Source organism: Pseudochaenichthys georgianus, chromosome 15, assembly GCF_902827115.2.
Source record: "Pseudochaenichthys georgianus chromosome 15, fPseGeo1.2, whole genome shotgun sequence".
Taxonomy (NCBI): Eukaryota; Metazoa; Chordata; class Actinopteri; order Perciformes; family Channichthyidae; genus Pseudochaenichthys; species Pseudochaenichthys georgianus.
This window is the reverse complement of record NC_047517.1, coordinates 8,608,637-8,625,429: the sequence shown is the minus strand read 5'-3', so window position 1 is coordinate 8,625,429 and position 16,793 is coordinate 8,608,637. Positions and strand designations below refer to the sequence as shown.

Genomic DNA, 16,793 nt, shown 5'->3' with positions numbered 1-16,793 from the left:
TTGAGATAGGTTTACCTTTGCCCTCATTCTTGTTTAATGAGGATCTCGAATGCTGTTGTGGAAATACTACCAACATGATAATCACTGAGCCAATATGTATTTTGAAAGGCGTGTACCCGGACGAGCACACAGTGAAGTAATAAGCAGTTAGGATGAAGCTTCCTGTTTGGCACAATACATGTTAGTCCACCTACTAGTTTGGCTACTGATCTGATCTTACAGAACGGTGGAACAGCAGTGGAGGAGGAGGAGGAGGAGGAGGAGGGAGATACCGAAGGCTAAACAGCCAGAACCCTGAGGTCATCACCAGCAGGTTCATCAAACTGCTTCCTCCTCCACAGGAAGCTCCGCAGTGTATAACCTCAGAGCGGAAAGGCTCTTTCTGCCACTTGGTAACATGTCGATTCCTCTCAGACCCGACCACATTGTGTTATAGCAGGGACTGACTTTAATAAGAACATCCCAAGACCCCTTTCTTTCAAAGTAGGTCAACGATTCCAGATTTTCAGAGTACCCAAAATGTTGGAGTGTAGGAAGAATATATTGATTTGGATGTTATACAACTAGAGAGAGGCTGTTTGTGAGTGTGGTTTCCTCATACTGCAGCACCTCTTTTCACCCTCTGTCTGAAACCAGAGCCCAGTCTGCTCTGATTGGTTAGCTGGTCACTCCGTTGTGATTGGTCAACCACTTAGAGATGTCCCGCCCCTTGCCTATTACGTATTATTTGTTGGAGTGCTAGCCTTTACAAGCGCAAGTGTTACATAGTGATGTCATAATGACTAAGGAGTAAACAAAGGTGTCAAATGGAGGCATTCCAGGCAAGGGGGAGAAACTGAGGGATTTTAGACTTTGCAGAACATTTACATACCTATACACATTACAGGAAAGGGAAAACCAAAACAATGCATCTACAGGTGAGTTTATTTTATTAAAAAAAATATAAAGTTAAAATAGGAGTGCTATTAAAAAAAAAGAGCGAAAGTAAATAAATATAGTTTTAACAAATTGAAATAAAATGAGTAAAAGAAACGCATTTACGGTTTTTTAAAATGGGCTGAATCCTTAACAGATACAATAAAAGTGTTGAGGCACTGCAGGAATGTTTTCATGGTTTTCTAATATCCAGAACACGAGTTTTCTCTTCTCATGGAGACAGCCGGAACAGCATTAAGCTGTGAAGCCAGGGAGCATCAACAGACATGTGGCACACACTGCCCTCTGCTGGCCGCGGGTCGCCAGGACATACACTGTTAAAGGCAGTTTCTTCTTTTTAGTTGTCAACTCAGGTTTTACACTTAAGTAAAAGTAGAAAAGGGGTAACAAGTCCTGCATTCAATTCCATTATTGGATAATTGCAATCAAAATATATTTGAGAAAAAAAAGAAAATTATTTGTTAAGAGTAATGGCTCTTTAGCAGCCTATGGTAATAGCACATTTTAGAGTAACATTTGTTCAAAAACAGGATTATATTTGTATTAACGCATTAATGCGTCTAGTGGAAAGACAACAATGAGTGATGGGGGATCTTCAATGTTCTGGAAGCGTTTCATGTTTCAGCTACAGTGTGTGTTAGACAGCTAAACAATTAAGTTTAGTGAGTGCATCACATTAGGTTTCCAACCAGAACTGAGGCTGCGTCAAAGGAAAACAGGCCAATGAAATCTCAGTTCAACTAACACAGATTTATATTTTATTAAAAGTATCATAGGAGTGCACAGCACCGACTGAAATCCTCTTTGTGCAGAAGAGCATTTTCTCTGCAAATAAATTGTGACTTCGAGGAGTATTTTTTTTCTTACGTTTTTTTTTCGTCAGTTACAAATGAAACATAAAAAAAAAGAAAAAAGTTCAAGGTAACACCAACACAAACTGTGCTCTCTAATCTCAACCAAAAAGCCACGCAAGTCCCTTTTGGAAAGTGCCCTTAATAACTTAAAGGCAACAGGCACATGTACATTCAATACGTCTGAGGTATTTTGGCTCAAATAAATACAAGACTTTTGGTCTCTAGCTTAATAATACAGTGACACTAGTGGTACAAACTCTGCCTCTAGCCACCTGACCACAACATTCATACCCAATATCTAAACAAAAATAAATCCTATTGCAGGCTCTCCACATAGTATAACAGCAGAGTATGCATATTGCACATTATCTCACACCCTATGATTCAAAGTGCTGTACCAATCTCATCAAGACTCTCCAAATTAAAAACACCTTTTTTATCATTAAATGTATTCCGTTATGTTCAAGAGAAACACATCTTCCCTTCCCCCAAAACCATCCTGAAAAGCCCTCATCTGTCAAAGCACGGAGCAGCACAGGGGTAGTGCATGCTGACTTGGTAAGCCCTGTTGGGGAAGCCAGACTTTGGTTCCTGGGAGGCAGCAGTGACGGGCTGGGTGCTGGGGTTGGGGGCCTGGAGGCCGGCAGCAGAGTGGCTGAGGTAGGAGGCAGGCCTTAGGGGGGGGGCCAGGCCCGGGGGCTGAGCCTGCTGGGGGGGGTACTGCACGCTGGACCGGTGAAGGTACTGGGCCGCGGAGGCTGTCTGGCCTGAACCGCGGTACGCCGTCTGGCCCTGCTGCTGGGGGGGGGGGCCGGGCTGCTGGAGCTTCTGCTTGTTGGCCTCTTTGACGTCACTGTCATGAGCACTAGAAAGAGGAACGCAAAGCGCTGATGAGTTCTGAGGTGTAGCCAGTAACGGACACAAATGAATAAAGTCAATGGGTACTTCATATGTTTTAGCTCTATGAAACCTGATGTACTTTATGATTCTGTTTTCTTCAAGTTTGTATCTTGTTGGTCGAACGCACTTGTAAGTCGGGTTTGGATAAAAGCGTCAATACAATGTAATCATTTAAATAAGGTCTGTTGTTAACAGACCTTATTTAAAATCTTTTATTTTAGGGCATAAAATATGTCAGCAAATTCCCCACTTGAGAATTTGGAGCTTTTACACGTCTTAAAAGACGGCTGCTAAATAAGACTACTACAACATGGTGTTCATTTCTGAAGTGTATCATGAACTTCTGTTTGCCAAAGCGGTTTTCTTCTGCAAAAATCCAATAGAGAAATCCCATTGGCCTTTGTTGTCGCAACCAGGGCGATACTGACTTCTTAGTTGGCCTACACATACATGATCACTACAGAGTTCTATTGCAGCTGGTATGGCATGAGATGTAGTACATGAATATATCACTAACATCGACTACCAACTGTATGTGTTACTCTAACACAGTGGTTCCCAACCTTTTTCAGTCAGGCCCCCCTTGGGTAAGTGGAAATATTTTCGAGACCCCCCTTACCCGGTTCCCACCAAGATTGGTAGAATTCATTGTATATAGTTGTACAAACATTACATTTCCACTGCTAATAACAACAAGACACAACTATCATTTTATTAGGATGAACATGAACACAAGTGCTTGTGATGACAGCTGACCCTGTGCCACCGTGACATAATGAGGCCTAATTGAAACAATTACAAATACGTTTTATCAAACCGGTTCTTTAATAGTATTTTTATAGGTTATTTTTTAAGGGGAAAACTAAACAAATTGGAAACAGAATTAACATTGATTTGTTGTATGTATAGTGTGGATTATGGGCTGCAGTGGTGGTATTAACTAAGTAGATTTACTCAAGTAGCCTACTGTACTTATTTTGAGGTACTTAAGTATTTCCACTTTTGCTTCTTTGTAATTCTGCTCCAGTTCAGAGGTAAATGGTGCACTTTTACTCCACTACATGTATTTAATACCTTAGTTATTTTACAGATCTGGATTAATGATGTGAAATATAATCAACTCTTAACTCAGACTTTAGTTCCACCTAAGTAAATTCACAAGCTACCCTGCAGTATACCACTTTTACTTAAGTACTTCTCCCACCTTACACGTAATTGGAGCAACAGCACTCAGAGTGAAGGAAGTTGAAAACGGTGCATTTCTTCGTGTGAATATGATGCCTTTTTGTCAGCTGGTGGACGGATTGCTCGGGTTTACGCGGACATACTTATGGCGAATGAGCATTGACCACATCGAGCTCTGTAGAGTTTTACTTTTGAACGCTCTGTTCTCCACCGACAGATCTCTGAGCTACAGACAGATACTCACATGAGTAGTTTCTCAGCACATGGGACCAGGTTGTCCCAGGTGTAGCCTGTGAGGCTCACCAGCCGGGGGGGCCATGTGGGGGACAGGTGGAGGATGAGGCGGGAGGTAGCCACACACGCAGCAGACACCAGCGAGGGGGAGAAACACAAGAACTGATGATCTAAGGGGAGAAAGAGAATCCATTAGCAGGTGAAGCAAATCACTGCACTGCTCTCCACGCTATAGCTAGTCACTTGTTGAGGTCTCCATATCAGGTTGAATACTTGGAATGAAAGTTAATATAATCAAATATATTCTTGTATAACCCACAATGAAAATGCTTCAAATGTTATGATCTTCTATATTTACAGTATAAACAAAACACAAGTGGTTTGTTAAACTGAGATTGAGGCCTATTACGATGTATGGGTGTGACTGATAAGGGAGGGGAGGCCGTTTCTTCCCTCTTCCCTCACAGTGGTACACGGGGAGGGGGCTCCTGACTTTTTGGAGAAACACTGAGGCCCCAAAAAGGTGTTTGTGCCATAGCCGAGAATAATATTTTGCAAGTCCTGCTCACTAGAGGCCATCCCCAGGTTCCACACATATGGGTATGGAGGAGGGGTCTTTAGGTTTGTCTGTCCTGTTTCGAGCATACTAGCAGAGAGGGAGCAAACTCCAGAGAGGGGGGTTTTCCCCTGGTATGCTCCCTCCCGGTAAGCTCTCTCCCTGGAGAGCTGGGTTTTTGCCTCGGTAAGGTTCTCTCAAACTTGGTAAATATCGCTTGAATTTCTTTGTTGAAAGAGTATAACCCTGCCACCTGTGAGGAAGGTCCTCCGAATTCATGCGGGACTAGATGTCAGTAATTACCGTTTTTTTAAGCTGGTAAAATGTATTAAAAACCGGTCAATTAAAAACCTGCCGTTCAAAATGTCCGGTAATAATTAGGGATGCTCCGTTCGATTGGCCGCCGATCATGATCGGCCGATATTCACTCTTAATAGTTTGATCGGTGCTCTCTATAAAGGCCGATCAGGAGAGCTGGATCTGATCGATATGGACATAAACGCGAGTGAAGTGTAACCGGACGCGAGAGAGAGATCAGATCAGCTGCTGAGTCTGACGAGACAAGCAGCTCTGCATGATCACCTGAAGCCCCGCCCTCTGTTTAGCGAGCTGCATGAGAAACTGACGGGATGTCAGGAGAGAGAGGGAGGGAGAGAGGAAAAGAGAGGATCCGTTTCTCCCGTGTTATTATCCAAAGTTAATGTCAACTTTTGAATAATGTACTTTATCTACTATAAGTAGTTTGTTTGAATGTAATAATTATGTTGTTTGTTGTAGCGAATAATGTATTGAAAAATGTATCTGAACTTTTCGATCCGTTACGATTATAAACTGAAGCAATATAAAAATGACTCCCATTAAAGGTGGGGTAGGTAAGTTTGAGAAACCGCCTCGAGATACACTTTGTTATCTTCCATGGAATGCTCTTAACATCCCGATAGCAATGAATATCTGAAGTGCTTTGACAAAAAAATCCATACAAATATTTCATCTGTGGAAGCCGTAATACTGTAAAAAGTACAACCAATCTGACAGGGTTTGGTTGACAGACAGACAGGGCGGCAATCCGATTGGATTGCCGCCCTGTCCGTCAGCCTTCCATCTCGTGCACGCACAAATGTATCTCGTGCCCTCATTGGGCGTGCATTGCAGCAGCACTTCAATGACTCGCCAGCAACAGGCGGCCACTGTCACCAGTCTGCTGACGTCATCTGCGCAGGAAGTCTGAAGGAAGGGGCGGATTCTTTTCGGCTGTGTACTTTCAAATTTTAGTGCACTCGAGCCGGTTTCTGAAACTTACCTACCGGTAATAGTCCGGTAATTACCTGCTAATGGAAACTCTGCTACACAATTATTATTATTATTATTAGAGCCCGAGCACGGAGCGCTAGGACCCAACGGCGTCCTAGCACGAAGTGCGAGGAACCTATTGTTATTGTAGGTATTAATATTATTCCGCGCCATCTTTCCTGTTTTTGAGAGCTTTACCTCAAAAAGTTGGATAATTTTGCACGGACGCCAGGACCGGTAACAATTGCAACATTCTGGAGTCAATGGGTTCAAATTGTCAAAAATACTCGCTAGCGCCACCTATGGCCATTCCCATTTTGTGAAAGATTTACAAAGTCGCACCGTAAGTCCAAATTACTTGACATTTTGCACACTTATCCAGGTGGACCTGCTCTACAAATAATCCTATTGGACCCCTAAACTCCGCCTACTTTTATTTTAATTAGCATAATGTTCAAAACAGTGAAATGTTCACTTAATTAACAGCAGTTAATTGAACCTGGTTCTTCAGGAGTTAATAGAGGTGAGATCTTGCTGACGTTGATGGATCTGAGCCAAGCAGTAAACTTACAGAGACTCAATAACTTCGGTTAGGTCAATTAGTAGGTCTGAGTCATTCGCCGGAATAAAGTATCAGGCCTCCCGACTCCAAGAAACTTTAAAATCTTTCAAAATACAGTTGTGACAGTAAACTAACTTGTTGATGTTTGTTAGCATGTACAGAAATCATCATGGCCAAACATTTTCCTAAAAACAGCATACACATTGTTTGGGCTGTCAAAGCAGTCATCACATTTCTTTCACAAAACGACAGTTATCACAAAGAGTGCTACATCGAGTGAAAGAAAAGCAAGTCCGATGGTACAGCTAGCCTTAGCTTTATCTTAAATTACACTACTAATCGGTATTTATCCAGCTGTAATCAAAATGATTAAAATCTTGAAGCACCATGATCTTACCAAGTGTCACATTACTGCATTCACTCATACATTAGCATACAAACCAAACTCATGCTAAAGCTAACTAGCTTATCAGAGTAGCTGCCAAGCTAAGCTTTCTTGTGGAATTCATGTGATTTGTTGTAGTAAATCTACATTTAAAATGTAATACTTTCCAATTTATAAAAATAGATATGAATAAATGTAATGTTTTCAGCATCTCTGGAGAATACCTGCACTCTCTTGTTGACTATGTTGTGTTTTGTGAATTGTAGCTGTGTGCAGCAGTTTTTCCCCAAGCAAAATGTCCCATTGGGACAAAATGTATTTATTTTATAATGTATAAATAATAATACAATTTTCTTCACAAAAACAGTTACATTTAATCAAAAGAAATATACATATAGCACCACATTTTGCATGTAGATACGTCATTACTTTTCCTAGAATAGCCAATTGAAGATATTTTTTTGAATAAAAAGCAGAACAAAAAAGACAAATCAAGCATTAAACCGGTTGTATCCTTTACATCGGGTGCTGCTGGCCAGCCTGGAAACTTACTTTACATAAACACTTTGGAGATCTCTCCAAGGACCCCTGCTTGTAATTGGACCCCACATTGAAAGCCATATGAAAGACAGCAGAGTGTGTTTGGCAGGTTCCCATTACCTGACGAAATGTCACTCACCTTGCAAGGAAACCTCCAGGAAGTAATCAGCATACTTGGCCATGTATAGTTTGGTCTTCTCGAAGCTCGTCATCGGCCAGCCATCATGGAGGTCCCCCTCTTGCACAGCCATAGACAGGTAGTACTCTATGAAATGAGCGGCTGTGGGGATGTACAGGTTCCACTGGAAGGTTTCCAGCAGCAGCAGCTCCATGTGAAGTAGACCCTGCTTGGTCAGCACCAGATTCATGGAAAGCATGCAGGCCAGGCTGTTCAGGGTCTCCAGCTTGGGCACCCGGTCCTCCCTTTCCTCAAATTTACCTGTGATGATTAAGAGTTACAAATCATCACGAGCAAACCAGAAACATGTGCTGGAGCGGGAGGTCATCTACGCACTTACTGGCCAGAAGGAGACATGAGAGTGAGACCATGTGAAGCTGCTGCACCGTGACATCATAGCGGTCCATGAAGAGGTCCAGCAGGTAGACGGCCAGGTGTCGGGCTGCAGGACACAGCCTGAAGCGGTTGCTGACGATGGCTATGAGGTCTGCGAAGTACCGCCTCAAGTTGAGCTGAGGAGACTGGCCTTTGAAGGAAGGCAACTTGAGCTCCTTTTTAGACGACATATGGGATTTTATGTTCACTACATTAAAGTTTGGTTACAATGCAATGTATATTTGCAAACGTATACAAAAAACACAGCAAGAAGGATCAAGTAATTTCGGTACTAGATCTGCTTAGAGTATGAGTTGACCAATCGGTTAATCGATCGCCCAAAAATTAAACCCTACCTTTTTAAATAATTGATAATAATAATAAAAAAAATTAAGGCAAAAATGACATAAAAAGTAGTTTTCTGAACTTATGGGTTTTTCGATTTTACAAAAAATCACGACAATGTTCTTTATTAACAGCAAAACGCTTTTTCATTACATTTGTATGCAGATTTATTTAAAAATTATTATAATCAAACGAAATTCAATAAATACAAACAAATCAATATAGTAGTTTTACAATACAACAGTATTTTATCTATCTCCCAAATACATATTTTTTAATTATCGGCTTGATTGGTGTAGCCTATGCCTAAAGAAAATACAAAAAATGTAATCATAAAATGCTGTTATCAGACCCTGGGGATTTCCGTTGCTCTGTTTCAAATAAATGTGTTTAGTGCACAATCTGTTTTACTGTGTATGACCCCTTTCTTTAATTAAAAAACACAGCCTACAAATAAAAATGAATTATAAAAATATTTTATTTTTATTAACAAAAGTAATTGTAATATAAAAACATGTATATGTTGTGATTTTGTTTTATATCGACTTATTCTGTATATTCCTAAAAGAAGAATACATCACAGACATGCAATAACTAAAATATCCAATCATTAAAAAAGGTAGCATTAATATAACAGAAGGTGTTCTTAACAACATTTGGCATGACACAGGATTACAAATAAGTGTATTGTCATGGTTGATGTGACCTGGCAGCCATCACTAAAGTGTTCCCACTCACTTTGTACCGCAGCGCCTGGTAGATGTCTGCAGCCAGCTGTCCTTTCCACCATTGGTCCTCCAGCTCCATTTGACACAGTGCTTCTGAAACCTCTGAAATGCAACACATGGGAAAGACAGTCAATCATAAACCCCTTCATGCTGAAGATGCTCTGCACAAACTATCTAAACTTGCTGACGTTTCATGCGACAGCCGCATAACTGTCCACGATAGCGGGTCAGAAGTAGGCACAGTGATCGCTCAATCTCTGTTCAGTATTTTTCTGCACTAGGGATTCAAAAGTGTTTGTCTGAGGCTCAACAGAGGACACTCACCCTATGAGCACATGTAGAGAATATTTCGGGCAGTTTCACTGAAGTAAACTTCAAACCAGCCGGACATGCTTGTTCACAGTCATTGTTGTAGTGGGTGAGGCTGCGAGGCTCAGCACGAGTTCACAAAACACAACTGCTGCCGGAAATATCAGCTTTAAACTGAAACCACTGGTCAAATAAATCTGTGTCGGCCAAAATGGGGCGTTTAGCAGGCTGAAAATAAAAACTGGTGGTTAAACAGCTTTTGATCTAGGGACCTACATTATTGCGAATGTATGACATGCGTCATAATACACGCTTGATATACACCTAAAATAACCCCCTAAAGTTCAAGGTGAATGAAAATATTAACCAGGAATATTGAAATCTGATTGTTAACTATCTCTCAGAGGGAACTTGTGGGGTGTCCGATTAGCACTTGAAAGCATCACTCCATTGTCAGGACAGGCAGTGCACACAGGACGCAGCCAATTATATGTAAGTATAGAAACGATGAACAACCAATCACTGGCCAAATGCCCCAGGCCAATACCTGCCAATAACTAATCAAAATAAATGATACGATAACAAGTAAGGATCAATTACGAATTATGTGACCTTGTAAATGGCACCCCGTGGAAGAACCCATCGAGAAATGACTATTTTAAAATGTATAGAGGGATTATTTAAAGATTGCTATCTTTGAAAAAAACAGTTGTAATTTTCAGATAACAGAATAAGTAATGAAAATACATCTCTAACATCAACAAAATATTCTTAACGTTGTGTCTCACATATTTTTGATTTTATCTTTAATTGTATTAATCTCTTATCTGTGTAAATCTGTGTGGTCCTGTTTTTCATTCGTACCCTGTTGCTGTTTGAACTACTGAATTTCCCCATGGGGATGAATAAAGATCCATCTTATCTTAAGACAAAAATTAAGAACTACAACTCAAGCCATACCTGCCTTTTCGATGATGTTAGAAATGTGGAAATAAAATCTATGTAACATTACATGGAATATATTATTTTAAAAGGGACCGCTCACCCGAAAACATAAAATATATTTGAAAAACTCTACAGCAATGTCTCTTTACAGAAATCCTCACACGGTCAAGATAATACAGAGACCTTGTTGTAGGTTGTAAGCAGTATCATGTAGGAACTATTTTCTTGGTGTATGGATTAACCTGAGCCTGACCAGATAAGTATTTATGTCAGGAGACATTGCTGTTCATCTTTTCACATGTATAATGTTGGCACTTTGAGTGCCAGAATCCGTGTCCCATTTATGAATTAGTATAGGAGGACATCTATTGGGCCGAAATCTTCAACTCTCAACATCTCACACCAAAACAATTAACACATTTAAATAATTAACACACCAGGTTAGAAGAAGCATATACACTTTGGGGTTGATCAGTCTTCTGATAATCATGACATACAGCAGTTCACACATGCGGCTTTCACACCAGCGCTTTTCCCTTTCTAGCTCCGAGTGGGAGCTTTTCTGGTTCAGCTCCGGTTTCCCTTTTCAGCTCCCGCTCTGTGCACACCGCCCACTGGCGCCCCAGAGCTGCCCCTGCTGCGTCATGACGTCACCGTTTACATCGCTGATTTGTTCCCCAACCGCAGCCATTACGGCGCTCACAACAACGGGGAACTGCGTCGGGTCGATGATCGTGTTGCTTTTAATCACACGAAGCCAGAATAAATTGAATAACGACTTCTCCAACCTTATGCTCCAGAGTGCCGTGGTTCATTGTTTATTAATGTGTTTCTGCAGCATTTACCGACCGCTGCAGTGCTGGCTGCTCTTCCACGGGAGTTTATTCTCCCGTTAGCTCCCGGTTAGCTCACACCGCAGCGGCCGCTCTAAAGTATTCACTGTCCGACTCACACAAGCAGCTGATGCATATCCCCAGTCCCCTTAGCCTAAGTGAATGTGTCAGTCTGAATTGACGCTGTTTGGTATCACAACGCTGTTATGAAAGTGTCTCTGGTATAAAACGGGTGATGTTAGCATAGCAACCGAAGCTAAACTGACTACTTGCATCCGATAGCTGCAATAATACAAAACAACACGTCTGCCTCTCTCCACAATGATCGATAACAGCGAACGGACGGTCAAAGTAAGGTACAAATAAACAGAATCACACGAAGCCTGGTTAGTGCTGCCTGACTTTATAAAGTGTGTTTATAGGCACTACTGCTTGTAGGCAGGCATAACAGTCGACCCATGTTCAGGGGAGGTGGGTTTAGTTTCCTGCACGCCTCGACGTGAGAGAGACGTAAGCGACGCCACCTCTTAGCTCCGAAGCTCTTGCCTCTAGACCGACAATTTCTTGGAGCTGGAAGTGAACCCGATTCTGGAGCTAAGAGCCGGCGCCGCTGCGGTGTGAACAGGAAAAACCGGTGCTTTTCAGGCTCCAGCTCCGAGCCGGAGCTGAAAAAGCGCTGGTGTGAAAGGGGCAACAGAGTCTATCTCATTTGAAAACGAGTGCCTTTCACCTCTGCTAAATGGTAAATCGTTTAAATCCTGGATTTAAAAAAAAAAAAAGTTCCTGGAAATATACGTACAACATGTAAACGTACGCCATGGTTTTTTATGTGTTGGACTATAGAGGTTTCTCAAATGTTTAGATAAAAGTAAATGTAAGCCCTCGTTGGGGACCTGTCCCCCACTCTGGAACCACAGTGTGGCTGTAAGAGCGATTCAGTAATGACGTACTTTTGTAGGCTAACCAAGAGTGGCATCTAGCAGAAACACACACACATCTATGATATACATCAGCAGGATCATGTAAAACATAACTGTAGATGTAAAACAAACCATATTATAGTCTAAACGTGGACTAGTGTGCAGCGTGAAATCTTTTAGTAATCTTCATTTAGCCATGTTGTTAGCAACTGCTGTTTAAAGACACGTAAAAGCTTAATTCATGAGTGGGGTATTTACTGACATGTTGTAGAACAAAAAGTGAGAATTTCCTAAGCTTGTGGTAACCACACAAAACACAACAATTATTTGAGGCATCTAACCAACAATTAATTCAACCATTGAATTTGAGACGAGGAAACCGAGAATTGCTTAAATGCTAATTGATGTCCGAGTTAAGGACTCATTCCCGCACCACTCTTTAGACATCCTATTTGCTTTGAACTGATATTGTACTGTAGAAACAATCCGAAAAACCCCATCTGTCACCATCCCTGTTTGCTTTGTCTCTTATTAGCCCGAGGCACCTTGACACTGATGGGAATGTATCTGAACAATGGGAAATACAAATGTGTATGTGCATGAATGTGAATGCTAATGTGGAAGTAAAAACAAGTTAAATCCCGTATGTTGTTGACCTAAAACAGTGGCTGAGCACGTTTCAAGTTAATGTTGGAAAAACAATTCAATGAATAATTCGTTGAGTAGAAACTGAAAGTGGGTCAGCGCGCCCTATAACAGTTCAATTTGACCCAAATAGGTTAACAGTTAAAGCGACATTAATGTTACAATGACTTCCCTGTCTTTCATATGAACTAATGCACTGTGCCAGCCAGGCCACCTGAATACTTAATGTTGGCGCAGAGGAGAAACTGATTGTATAATTAAAGTCCTCAGCTGATACAACACTTATAGCCATGAGCTTTCAGACAGCACAGGACCTTTTAGAGGGAGCTATAGAGCTTTGGGTTTCTAATGTGTTGAGACATTACTTAGAGAAAATCAGATGTATTTAATGATGGAAGGAGGTGAACGTGTGTGGACAGGACACTTGTAACAGTGAATCAGTCACAAAGCTCCTTCGAAGAGCCCATACATAATTAATTGAACATTTGACTATGTATTATGAGCTAATTATTAATATATCAGCTATTAAAACGGGCATCATCAGTGATTATCAGTCTCATGGAAGTGGGTTAGAAGGGGTCTGCTGCACCAACTAGCATACTAGCATGTTGTTATTATCTGTTCACATTGTTGATTACCAAAAAAGGAATACAAAAATGACACGGATCCAATCATGACAATAGCAAAGAGTGGTGACATAGGACAAGGAGCGAGAAACTAAAACACACAACTTTTTACAGGGGAGATTTTTGCTGGCGTACTTTGTAAACCTTCAACATGTTGTGGTCTTTGTGTTCACAACATTAAGTTTCACTTTCACTTAACATAACAATGGTAGCCCTAATCTTCGAATCTGAGAGTGCTTTGGTTTCCGTTTGTAGTCCGACTCGTTTCTACCAATCAGGTTTGAGTTGCTTTGGTTGCCTGCAGGTAAACAGAGTCATTGGAGAGTATTAACTTCCATCATTTGTCCTTTTAGCAGATGTATACCTTGCACACCTGCTGCTTGTGAAACCATCTGGCAGTGGAAGTCTTCTCTCAATTCCAACTCCAGTCTTGCACCTTAAGTTACTAATTGGACTATTAACAATTAGTAAAGATAGGAGGTATGGGCCTGGATATTTGCTGGCTTCACCGGAACTTCAGAAATACAGCTCCTTTTCCTAAGATGCGTATTATTGTCCAACAGATAGTCTCGGGCTCTGATTGAGCAAACTAAATCCATGATCTTTAACTAAGACTTAATAAGTTGCAGTTGTCTAGTGGAAATGTTAAGAAGTTGCAGTATTTTTGCACAAACCAAAAAAAGAGGTTGCCGTTTTGGTGCTCAAATCTATCATTTGTTTTGGTTGCTTTCAAAACTTTATTTGTACTTGTCATTTTCAAGTTGTACACATTCAGAAGAAGTAGTTTGTTACATTTGGCCTGTCTTACGCAGTATACTGATAAAATGTATTTGTGTAACTTATAACTTTTAAAACGAGGGTGCAGCATCAGCTTTATTCACATGTAAGAAACACATAAAATGAATCTGTGCTGGAATCAACCTCACATTCTTTGTACTTGTGTATATGTTCTGCAGGATGCATTAGTGCAAAGACACCGTGGTTTCATGTTGTGCTTAAAAGAGCAGTCTGGGGATTGTGGCTGCATGCAGGGGGGGTGGGGTGGGGGGGAGGGTCTTAAGAGGATTGGTGATTGTAGCTGCTGTGTGGCGGAAGCTGTTGAGCCGGTGGGCTAGTCTGGTTCCTAATGGGCTGGAAATGTCTCCCAGAGGAACAAATGGTGTCCTGCGTGGAGGGAGCTGGTGGCAGTCCTTTCTGTGCTTTCACTCCACTGGTGTCATGCAGTGCCTTTGGTAAAGGGCGGCTCACAGCCATTGACTTGCACAGCAAAGGGAACAACTCGCTGGTTTTACTCTGAACTGACATACATACCAAAGTAGAGGGTGTGAGGTCTGGCAGTTATTGATATCAGAATCAGAATTCCTTTGTTGGCCCGCAACGGGGAAATATACATTATTACAATAGCAGAAGTATAGTGGAGATAAAGTGAAGAGAATAGACTCACATATTAAAAAAGAATTAAGTATGCACATGATGTTAATAATAAAAAACACAGTGAGTAAGAAAAATAAATAGCAGATAGGTACACCATGATAGAAAAGAAAGAATATAAATTAAAAAAGTAGCAGGATATAAAAAAAAAAGTAACATATAAAATAAAGAGGTAGCTGGTACTGTTTGCAGATAGTAAATCAATTGAAAGAACAAATAGAGCGTGAATTGCACGAGGGCATACATGTGTGTATATTACGTGTTATGTTCACAGGCAGTGTTATTTTACAAAATCAGTACTTATAAGTAGTTCATACATTTAAACCACTGATTTGTGGCTGTACATCAGACATGCTTGGTAACACAAATCGTCTTTACCTTATCTTAGTTTAAAGATCTCCTATCATGCTATTTTTAGGCATATATTATGGGTCTCAGATATACAAATATATAAAAAACATGTCTATGATGTGTTTTGCTCAAAATACCAAACAGATCATGCTTTTTAGACATCCCTCATATCCCTCTGTTTCAGCCCTGTTTATGGCACTTTTCCACTACAAGGCCTTGCACGGCTTAGTACAGTATGCTTAGGCCTTGGTAGGCCAGGCTCACTTTATTCTGCGTTTCCATTACAGTTTAGTACCTGGGGTAGTAACTATAGTAACGCAGTGTAGGCGGGGCGATCGGCGGGCGGAGCGACGCTGCGTAAAACTGCCGTGACGTCATCTTCCATGCGAACCACAAAACCAAAACATCAGCCGTTAGCTCTTAGCACTCAGAGCTCACAGCTCCTCATATCTGTTCAGAAACTAGACAAAAGTTAAACAAGTACAAACCACAGACTGTCTGTGTCATGGCGAATACAGTCGCTACTTTATTTATGTCTGTAGGCCGTTGTTGTGAGTGTGGACAGTCGGAGCATATACAACGTTAGCTTAGCCGATATCCATTCAGAAAACACGCATTTTAAAAGGTTTTTTACCTGCAGACCGGTATCAGTATGTTGTTAGTTCGGCATCATTTTGAAACGTGTATTACAATTAAATCACGGTAAAATATGTTCATTTTGTTGTAGTCCCCTTGCCAGCGATTGTCTCTGACCATTCAGCAGTCGAGAGTGTCCATGCTAAATGCTGCATATCATGTTCGAAACCACTTCAAGGATTATTTCTGAAACAGTATGGAGCTCAAATGCTTCTTTCCTTGCAGGTTTACTACTCTTGCAGGTTTAGCTCTGAGTGGTAGCGATGCTTGCTAATGTAAACAAAGACCATATTACGTCCAAAACACGTTGCGCATTGTTTCTGATAGCAACGTTTCTGATAGTGCTGTGGGTGTAAAGCCAGCCCACATTTCCGATATTACGTAATATCGGCATCAAGTCTGGATCAGCTCCGTTGTACCCCCATTTCTTTAGATCTGGGTACGGAGGAAAAGAGAGGGTTTTATTTTCTGACACTTTGTGAGTTCCCTGACACACCGGGGACACATATTTATGTATAAAAGACATCAATTACATGATAGGACACCTTTGAGGAGCTCCAAGTTGTTGCAGCACAAAGGTCACCGTCTACAAAGACTCCTTTGAACAAGATTCTATGACAAATCTAGACTAGTTACACAGGAATGATGGAGTCCATATATTGTGGTTTCTGACAAAGATCACAATGAAGACTCTAGAGGTTTCTCAATACTCAAATGTCCCCTCCTCGACTCCTCGGTCCTCTGGTAGTGACCCGGAAATGAATTTCAGCGCGCCATGTTGAAGGACATCTAATTTCTCTAAATGCACTTCAAGGACCGAGCATCGAGCAGGCTCTAACCGAGGAGACACTGATGCGTCCTCCACGGCTCCTCCGCGGATGCATTTCCGGGAACGGTGGAGTACAAAAGAGGCGTGACACACCGCTGGAATCATTTAAAAACCATGGCGGGAGCAAAGCACACATGTAAGTGTTGATAATGAAGAAGTGAAATGCGCGATTAAACTGCATTCCTTATTGACATTTCACC

The 16,793-nt window shown here is 41.3% G+C and overlaps 1 protein-coding gene across 2 annotated transcripts; it reads right to left on the bottom strand.

The window, feature by feature from the left end:
- Window positions 1-1,486: 1,486 nt before the first annotated feature.
- Window positions 1,487-9,577, bottom strand: ccnj (cyclin J). Of its 2 annotated transcripts, none has more exons than XM_034101178.2 (6): window positions 9,393-9,577; window positions 9,079-9,170; window positions 7,961-8,146; window positions 7,582-7,881; window positions 4,120-4,279; window positions 1,487-2,655 (listed from the first exon to the last, which is right to left on the bottom strand). In XM_034101178.2, exons 2-6 carry the CDS (start codon window positions 9,128-9,130, stop codon window positions 2,301-2,303), a joined length of 1,053 nt encoding a protein of 350 aa, XP_033957069.1. In that variant the 5' UTR covers window positions 9,131-9,170; window positions 9,393-9,577; the 3' UTR covers window positions 1,487-2,300. The 2 variants fall into 2 exon arrangements, with proteins under 2 accessions (XP_033957069.1, XP_033957068.1); XM_034101177.2 differs by having other exon boundaries at window positions 7,961-8,171; window positions 9,393-9,570.
- Window positions 9,578-16,793: the final 7,216 nt, after the last annotated feature.